Source organism: Papilio machaon, chromosome 7 (assembly GCF_912999745.1).
Source record: "Papilio machaon chromosome 7, ilPapMach1.1, whole genome shotgun sequence".
NCBI lineage: Eukaryota > Metazoa > Arthropoda > Insecta > Lepidoptera > Papilionidae > Papilio > Papilio machaon.
The window spans coordinates 8,430,698-8,440,111 of NC_059992.1; the positions used below are offsets into that span (position 1 = coordinate 8,430,698).

Below are 9,414 nucleotides of genomic sequence, written 5' to 3' on the forward strand. Positions count from 1 at the left end.
TTAACACATGAAGTGCCGCTGCCTGAAATTCGATTTCTTACAAAAAAATTATGGCATTGGATGTGTTAAATTCCGACTCCTGTCATCCTAGCAATTCTATCTTCAATCTGCCTCCGTATGTTAGCATTGACATTGGGCAGTTCATTACCCTTCCTGACAGAGGTTTCTATTTTTTGAACAATATTTATCTCCCTAGGCCAAGCAACAAAGTTGGTGACTGCGCAATCATTTGCGGACCCAATGCGTCCCGTCCGTCCACAACGGTGAATATAATCAGCAATGTACATAGGAAAATCATAGTTAATTATGTGTCGGGTCTGAAAATTAATAACAATAATTATGGTTACCATACATTTTACTAAAATATTTTGCGAGATCAATTTGTGAAATGTTTGTAGTTATTTAAGCTAAGAAATAACAGTCAATATTTGAATAAAACTATTGTATTGACATGACAATTAGAAAAATAAAAAACACTTAGAAACGGAATCATTTTAATTGATGTCATAGTTAATTAGAAAAACATTATGAAAACAAATAAATTTTTACAAAAAACGCCTTACGAAAAAGTTAATGCAATTTCAACATTTAAATACAAAAAATTGTACATACCCGTGTTGTATCTAATCCACGTGAAGCAATATCTGTACAAGACAGAACATTAACAGATCCATTATTGTATAACTCAAACTTTCCTTGCTTTAGCGGAACAGCCATTTGCCCATTAATGTTGACACATTGAATATTATTTTCGTTTAAAAACATGGAGACAAAGTCACATGTTGATGTCTTATTGGAAAAAATCATCACAGGTCTCTTTTGGTTGACATCTGCTTGAACTAGTTTCAGCAATTCCACAGGTTTTTGTGCTTTACCAAGACGAATGAACCTAAAAAAATGTTAGTTGTATGTTATCTATCTATATATATAAAAGAAAGTCGTGTTAGTTACACTATTTATAACTCAAGATCGGTCGAACTGATTTAGCTGAAAATTGATGGGGAGGTAGCTTAGAACTAGGAGACGGACATAGGAACTTTTTTATCCTGTGTGCATTGTTTTTATCCCGCGCGGACGGAGTCGCGGGTAAAAACTAGTCTATATATATAAAAGAACGTTGTGTTACACTATTTATAACTCAAGATCGGTCGAACTGATTTATCTGAAAATTGATGGGGAGGCAGCTTAGAACTAGGAGACGGACATAGGAACTTTTTTATCCTGTGTGCATTGTTTTTATCCCGCGCGGACGGAGTCGCGGATAAAACTAGTCTATATATATAAAAGAAAGTTGTGTTACACTATTTATAACTCAAGATCGGTCGAACTGATTTATCTGAAAATTGATGGGGAGGTAGCTTAGAACTAGGAGACGGACATAGGAACTTTTTTATCTTGTGTGCATTTTTTTTATTCCGCGCGGGTAAAAGCTATAGCTAAGTTATTTATAATTATTCCCTCCATTTCTCGATATTTCTCCTCTTGTCACTCCTCCCATTTGTCTTTAAAAAAAGTGACAAGATTTTCAAAACGAGTGGAACATCATAATTAGTTACTTACTTTTGTGGCACATGTGGTAGTAACTTGTGTATATTAGTTGTTGATATTGTCCTCAAGGACTGAGGATCTACAAAGGATTTGACAGCTTCCGGCAGCTCATGGGGCATGGTTGCACTCACCAGGGTCAACTGACAACCCACTGGGGGAACTTGCACTTGAACTTTGTAATGGATCTGAATATAACAGAAATTCGTAACTGTTACTATTGTCACATGTAAAAAAATCAAAAATATAAAAATAATGTCTAAGCGTTCTTAAGGTGCAAGCAAAATGCTTCAATAAAACTGAACAATTTTTTTTTATTTTATTATACCGACTATTCAACTGACATGTGGGTAATATTTTTTCTTAGCTTAAATCTTAAACAACTGAACAGATTAGTTTGTCAGTTGGGTTATTAATAAATTTCATACGAAAAAAGCATTCTCTAGAGTCCTTAGTTTGGGGAAATGTGTTCAATGGTTACTAGTTCTTTAAATATAACAAACACTTACCCCAAACTTCTTCAATAAATTCTCTACTTTCCCAATAAAAGTATCATCAAGTAACGTATCAGCTTCATCAAGCACCAGATGATGTACATTGTGCACCTTTAAAATGCCAGTTGTCACCAACTTGCTATATGCTCCGAGAGTTGTGATAAGAATGTCAGAGTACTCAATTGGAGGGTTCAGTATTTTCTGCTTAGTCCTTCCTCCGATTAAAGTTGAGACATTAATGTTGATGCCCTGTGCTAAACTCTCCGCAACTTGGCCTATTTGACTTGCTAAAGAGGTAAAGTAAATAATTTATTTTGTACATAAAGTTTAATACATATAAAACATGGAAATTTAACAATGATTTGGTTGATAAGTAATTTTAAGGCTTTTGATTTTTTTTTCTATTAAAATAAATAACACCTTACCTAGTTCTCTGCTGGGAGTTATGACAACAGCCAAAGGACTGTTGAACTCCTCCTTCATGTGAGGTTTCCATTCCAAAATATGCTGGAAAATTGGCAACAAGTAAGCCAATGTCTTGCCACAACCAGTCTCGGCTGTTATCACTGAATTATATCCTTCAAGAATAGATGGAATGGCTTTTGTCTGTATTAAAGTTGGTAATTCAAATCCTTGAGCGACCATAATCTCACTTAACATATTACAAACGCCAATTTCCTCGAAACTCTTTCTGTATACCTCTTTTTCTTCCTTTTTATTTGCATCATAATAGATAGTGAAGTGATCATTTTTTGATTTAGCACTCAACCATCCTTTGGACGCTAATTTAATGCCATCGAATTTACTATAAGTTTGGCCCTCATAATGATTATATTCAGGTCGTTTGCACGATATTATAGGCAACTTCTTTTTAGCTTGCTGAATACTATAATAACGGCAGTATGATATATTAAACAAGTGTCGTAGTTTTGACATTTTCAAAACCATTAGAATTCATAATTAAAAAAATATACATTCAAATAAGCTTTTAGCACATTCAAAACAAATTAAGTATAACCTCACTTTATACAAATCCAAGTATTGAATGAAAAAGAAAATGAAATGTCAGTGACCAGTGCCAAAGAGTAAAGAGTATAGTCTAGTAAGCCAGTGCCAGCCACAGCCACTGCCATTAACTGTCACTCTCAGTGACATTAAAAAAAAAAAGACCGCTGTTGACGAAGGAATTTAAAAGCTTAAATTTTTGTAATTCTTTTCTTATTCACTAAATATAAATATGAAAATATCACTTCTTTAAAGTGCATAAAGTTAATGTAAGCTTGCTGAGGAAAATAAAACAGCTCGCAATGTTGCGGAAAACCTAAGGACTAAACTGTGATGCTAGGGATTTTCATTTCTTGAAATAACAACAGTGATTATTTGTTGATTGTCGTTGAGTTATCAAATTATTTTATGGAAATCGCAGTGTAATTTTTGACTTCGTGATAATTTGATGTGTTAATATCAAAGGTGGGCATTAACTCGTTAATCCGTTAATCGGTAATTAACGAAGTTAACATTTTGCTTAACGGATTAACTTTTAAGTTAACTTGTTGAATGGTGAACGAACGAGTTGATAATGTGTTTATGTGAAGTTCGCGTGCAAGTGTGATGCATCAGAGCGTCCGAAAAAGACGTGAACAACAGATCAAAATCAAAAGAAGGTTCGAAAACACTTTACTGCATTTTCAATTGACTAGAAGTTCAATTGCAATCAAAATAATCAAGTGTCGCCACAATAAGTGTGAAATTGTAAATTCAATTTAAAAAAGTGTGTTCAATTCGTGCATATTATCAAAAGATCTTCTTTCCATTTGTTTTATCTATTTCTCTCAGCCCCAAAATCAGTATAATTTTGGTATGGTTAACTTTTAACGTATAACTATAACTTTAATTTTTCGATTAACTGTGCCCACCTTTGGTTAATATGCTAAATATATGTATAAACACGAAGAAAATGTATGTATGTAAAGGCACTTAACAAAGGATAAGACTAAATTACTGGGTTTAATCTTTAAATTACATTAGTTCGTTAGATATATTGACGTTGATGGAGAGTGTTGCAATATCGATGAAGATTGTGGCGCCCTCATGACAGTTTTGTCATATATTTAGTCAGGCTATATCTGTTCCAATGAATAGTTAAAGAAAAACGGAATTGTTTATAATAAAAAGCTTCTTTATTTTAAATAAGATACAGTCAAAATCTGTTATAACGACATCGAAGGGACTACTCATATTGAGTCGTAAAAACCGATAGTTGTAACAACCGGTGACAGGTATTAATAGGAAAGATATGTAATAACATTCAGCCAGGACCTTTGATTTTGGTCAATTTAACCGGTATGTTGTTTTAAACGATGTCGCTATAAACGGTTTTGTCTGTATTTATTAAAACTTTTTCCTTCATTACCAACTATTATCTGTTTTAATCATATCAGCCGCTTTTTCTGCTATCATCACAACAGGGGCATTAGTATTTCCGCTAGTAATAGTAGGCATCACACTGGCATCTACTACACGTAGACCTCTCACACCCTTTACTCTTAATCTTTCATCCACGACACCTTCTGGTCCCATTGCGCAAGTACCTACTGGATGAAACTGTGTGGCTGACAAATTTAATACATAGCATTTCCAATATTCATGACTTCCAAATGGTAATTTATCACATTCCTCGATATTCAGATCCACAACCTCACCTTCACAACTTTTGTGATACGACGAATTTATTACTTTAGTATAATCTTCAACACATCTTGCGAACTTTTCAATATCTTGTACATCAGAAAAGAAACCGGTATATATTAAAGGTGCAACTTCTGGGTCACTACTTTTCAGTTCAATTTTACCTTTAGAGGCCGGATGCAGTAAAGTTAATACCGCGAATGCGACATCTCTTTTTAAAGCAGCCTTTGCCATTGAAATACATATTTTATTATTCCACTTGAATACATTTTTGCACATGAATACTGGCAGTATAGATCCTCTATGTTGTGGAAGAACTGTTGCCTGGTAATCTGGATATGTTTGAGATTTATCTAAAGCGACATGCCCGAGCAAACTCGACGTCGGAAATTTGTCCAGATTTGTAAAGACGTTTATTGTCTCAAAAAATGATCCTATATTTTTCTCTCCACTTATCAATACTGGAACTAAAGCATGGTCTTGCATATTTTTCCCAACATTAGGTGAATCTACTAATGTTTTAATTCCAATTTTATCTAAGTGATCTGTTGGTCCTATTCCAGACAGCATTAATAGTTGAGGACTGTTTATAGCACCTGCTGATAAAATTATTTCTTTTTTTGCTCCTATGGTTAAAATTTTATTATTTGATAATTTTACTTCTACGCCGACGATATTTTTATCATTATCAAAAATTAGTTTTCTTGCTAACGTATTTTTTAATAAGTATAAGTTTTTTCTGTCCAATATTGGTTGTAGAAATGCAACCGCAGTGCTTTGCCTTAGACGATTACCAATTGTAAATGATGGATGAGAAAAGCCGTTTTGTTCTATTCCGTTCGTGTCAAGAAATACATTGTTACCTACTTCTTCGAAAGCTTTCAGATACCGTTCAGCTCTACCTTTCCAAACTGGTCGAGTCACAAGCATGTAACCATCTTTTCCATGCAGGTTAGCAGTTTTACTATTTAATATAACAGGATCTAATAAGTGTTCACTTTTTTTGAAATAATGCGACACATTTTGCCAGTCCCAGCCAGGGTTACCTAATTGGGTCCATTGATTATAATCTGCTTTATTTCCTCTTACATAGTACATGTAATGGACGCCACTGGATCCTCCCAACATTTTCCCCCTAATCATATGTATGTTTTTTGTATTTTGCGCTTGGCTGGAGTAACCATCGTCAAGTGTGTAATAATTCCAGTCAGGTAGCACCATTGGCATCAACACCGATAATCCAGGACTCTATAAAGAAATAGTTTTTTATTATTATTATAAGGTGGCAAATGAGCATCCGGCCACCTGAATTTGTCGGTGGCGTCCACCATCTTGTTAGATAAATATAAAAAAGCAATGCGTCACATACATATAAGCTTATTTAACGACTAAATTATAAGTGTGAAAATTTATATGGATGTATGAATACATATATCAGGCATTATTGTATGGATATGAGACATGAATATTGAATGATCTAAACGACTTATAGATCGTTAAATAATTACTGATAATTACTGACGACTAATATAAAAAATATGAAAAATGTTATGCAATCTTAACCATCTCATGTTATTAAAACGTGACTAATTATATTGTTAAGATAATATTAAAGTAATTATAGTAGTGAACAAAGAATTCTTACAATAAGCCGTTATTTCCAAGTCAATTGTTTTTTTTATCTCTCTATAACGTGAATCTTACATGTTTTAGATATTTTTCTCGCGTTTTACGTACATGTTATTTGCCAAGAAGCAACTCTTTGTATAGAAATTACTAGCTGACGCCCGCCATTCCATCCGCGCGCAATTAAAGAAATAAGTAGCTTATTTCTTCTCGACTATGTTTTACATCTGTGCCAAATTTACAACCCTTATCACTTAGGGGTATGAAAAAATAGATAATTCTCTCATTATTTGCAAATTGTCGATCTATGAGTTTTCACGGCAGTGACACATGTTTTGATACATATTATACTCCACACTATCTTAGAGAAAACGTAAACAAAAATCACTTCAGTCGATCGAAACATATCTTACTTCTTACTAATATTATAAATGCCAAACTTTAGATGGATGGATGCTTGTTAGAAGGTATCTCCAGAACAGTTCAAAGGATCTTGATGAAATTTGGCACAGATACAGAACATAGTCTGGAAGAATATATAGGCTACTTATTAAGTTTTTTTTTAATTCGGAGCGAACGGAGTCACGTGCGACAGCTAGTAATCATCTTAATAATATTATAAATGCGAATGGATATTTGTTACAAGGTATCTCCAGAGCGCCTGCATTAATATCGATGAAATTCAGAATAGATGTGGAACACAGTCTGGAAGAACACTTAGGCTACTTACAATCACCGAAATGTGTACGGTTCCCGTGAATTCTTTTGATTTACGTATTTACTCGATAATTTCGCAATGGTTCAAGAAATCTTATTTAAATTTGGCAAAGATATAGAACTAATAATATAGAATAGAATTCGTTCGATATGCAATTTGTCCAGTTTTTACGATTTGCTGTGGCAAATACAAACATCAGAAATCGGACTCGGATCGTCGCCAGCTTCGATCAGCAACACGCTCCAGTTCCCAATCTCCGTGAGACGATTGGCCAGCACACAGCCCGCTGAACCCGCACCCACCACGATGAAGTCAAAACTATCGACATCTGAAAATCATACAAAGCTTTGACATTTCTCTCTGTCGATACAAACGATACTTTTTAAGTTTGTCTGTGTAAAATTTAAAATTGTAATCAAAGCAAATTATTCACAATGAAAAATGTAAAACACTAATTTTCTCTAAGTAAAAAAGCTAAAACAAAGTGCTCGCAACACAAGTGGACTAAAATTAATTTATTACAATATTTTATATTAAACTAGCTTTTACCCGCGACTCCGTCCGTGCGGAATAAAAAATAGAAAACGGGGTAAAAATTATCCTATGTCCGTTTCCTGGTTCTAAGCTACCTGCCCACCAATTTTCAGTCAAATCGATTCAGCCGTTCTTGAGTTATAAATAGTGTAACTAACACAACTTTCTTTTATATATATAGATAGATATTCAAACCTTCGTAAGACATTATCATTAACTAATAGGTATAGGAAGGGCTAAAACCCTGATGAAGGGCTCCCCATGGGCTCGAAACTAGTCGGTGCTGACACCGGACACCGACTAGTTTGTTGTACGTGTACGTGTTGTATGTACGTGATTGTTTTATCCATTCCTATATTAGTTAATATTTTATATTGCATTTTAGTCAAATAGATCTTTTTAATATCACTTTATACTTCAAAATTGATCAAGCAACCCGTAATATGCGACCGCTCCAAATGAGGGTCCGTTGTCTAATAGTAATAACAATTAACGCACACATATAAACATATTTTTTTTAATTTTTATATGTTGATGTTCATAGGCGAGATAAACATCACTTAATGAATATAAGTTTGACCTCCACTACGTGTATAAAAAATTACGCATAACATACTTTTGCGATTATTTTGTTAGGCCGCAAAATATAATACACATTTTACATCATGAAACTGTAAGTAAAGGCCTTGCCTACAATTAAAAAAAAACTGTGCAGATCATTATTGTAAGATCAGCACTGGTTTTAACGCCTTGGGTAAAATTTACGGCGCCCCCATTTTGCCATAGTTGGGGGGACAAAGCACTGGTATACGGTGTTACGTGAGACTCTAGCCCCTGTGGCGGACACCAAACCAACCCTACCTAACGCCGGTACTGTGTAAGGTGAAATCGTAATGCAAACCTAACTTCTTTGGTGTGTAAAAATTTTCACAAACACACTGCGAGCAACTGGTTTTGGCGAATTGAGAACAAAATATCGGCGACGCGTACCTAAGTCTCCACGTCGCAAAGAACGATTTTTTTTTTATATTGACGTAAAAGTTTTGTTAACAAGCTCAATAGAGGCGATAAAAAAAATAAATGATATCATGTTCTTATTATCGATTAGTAAAATAATATCTTTAACATCTCCATTTTAATTCTAATCTTTATACCGTCGTAAAATGCTCAGTCCCTTGCCCTTGAGAGTATTAAATAAATAATTTCGAAATATTACTTACTATATTTACATTAAATTTTAGATTTCTAGAGACTTAAGCATTTATTATGTTTATTATTTATTATTTAACACACTCAAAAATGATTTGTAGATTTAAAAACCCGACCGACTGTAGCTCTTTAACAATCAGTAGGTCTAATACGATTATTTGTGACAATTTACTTTACTTAAATGTATCTTCATCGTGAAATAAGATTTTTGGTGTACTTAACGGCCGACAGGGGCGCTGCACAAATTTTAATACAAATAATGATGGTGATTGTTATATTCGTGTATAGCCCAGGTAAATAATATGTATATAACGACACTCAAAATCGGTTCAATCGTTAAGATTACTCAACAGGTAACAAAGGTAATTAGGCTGGTTCCTTACAACTATCTTACCGGCGATGTTATTTAGTGTGGTGTATTCTTGAGTCTTGAACAGAAGAGAGGCCACCACAAGAAACATCAGCGATAAAACATCTATGATAGGTAATAATACATTTAATTGTAAATATGCTATTGAAGTCCATAACATTATGAAATATTTAACTTAAATTACACTGACAAATATTATGAGTACTTTAGCAGAGAACACAAAGCACGTC

At 33.9% G+C, this 9,414-nt stretch overlaps 2 protein-coding genes across 2 annotated transcripts; both read right to left on the reverse strand.

Annotated features, from left to right (window-relative positions):
- LOC106719445 (probable ATP-dependent RNA helicase DDX28) lies at nt 1–3,051 on the reverse strand. The gene is made up of 5 exons (XM_014513785.2): nt 2,465–3,051; nt 2,055–2,326; nt 1,561–1,733; nt 613–889; nt 1–317 (listed from the first exon to the last, which is right to left on the reverse strand). Exons 1-5 carry the CDS (start codon nt 2,985–2,987, stop codon nt 66–68), a joined length of 1,497 nt encoding a protein of 498 aa, XP_014369271.2. The 5' UTR covers nt 2,988–3,051; the 3' UTR covers nt 1–65.
- Nucleotides 3,052–4,446: 1,395 nt separating this feature from the next.
- On the reverse strand, nt 4,447–9,414 carry LOC106719458 (glucose dehydrogenase [FAD, quinone]). The gene is made up of 3 exons (XM_014513802.2): nt 9,209–9,414; nt 7,266–7,399; nt 4,447–5,975 (listed from the first exon to the last, which is right to left on the reverse strand). Exons 1-3 carry the CDS (start codon nt 9,273–9,275, stop codon nt 4,449–4,451), a joined length of 1,728 nt encoding a protein of 575 aa, XP_014369288.2. The 5' UTR covers nt 9,276–9,414; the 3' UTR covers nt 4,447–4,448.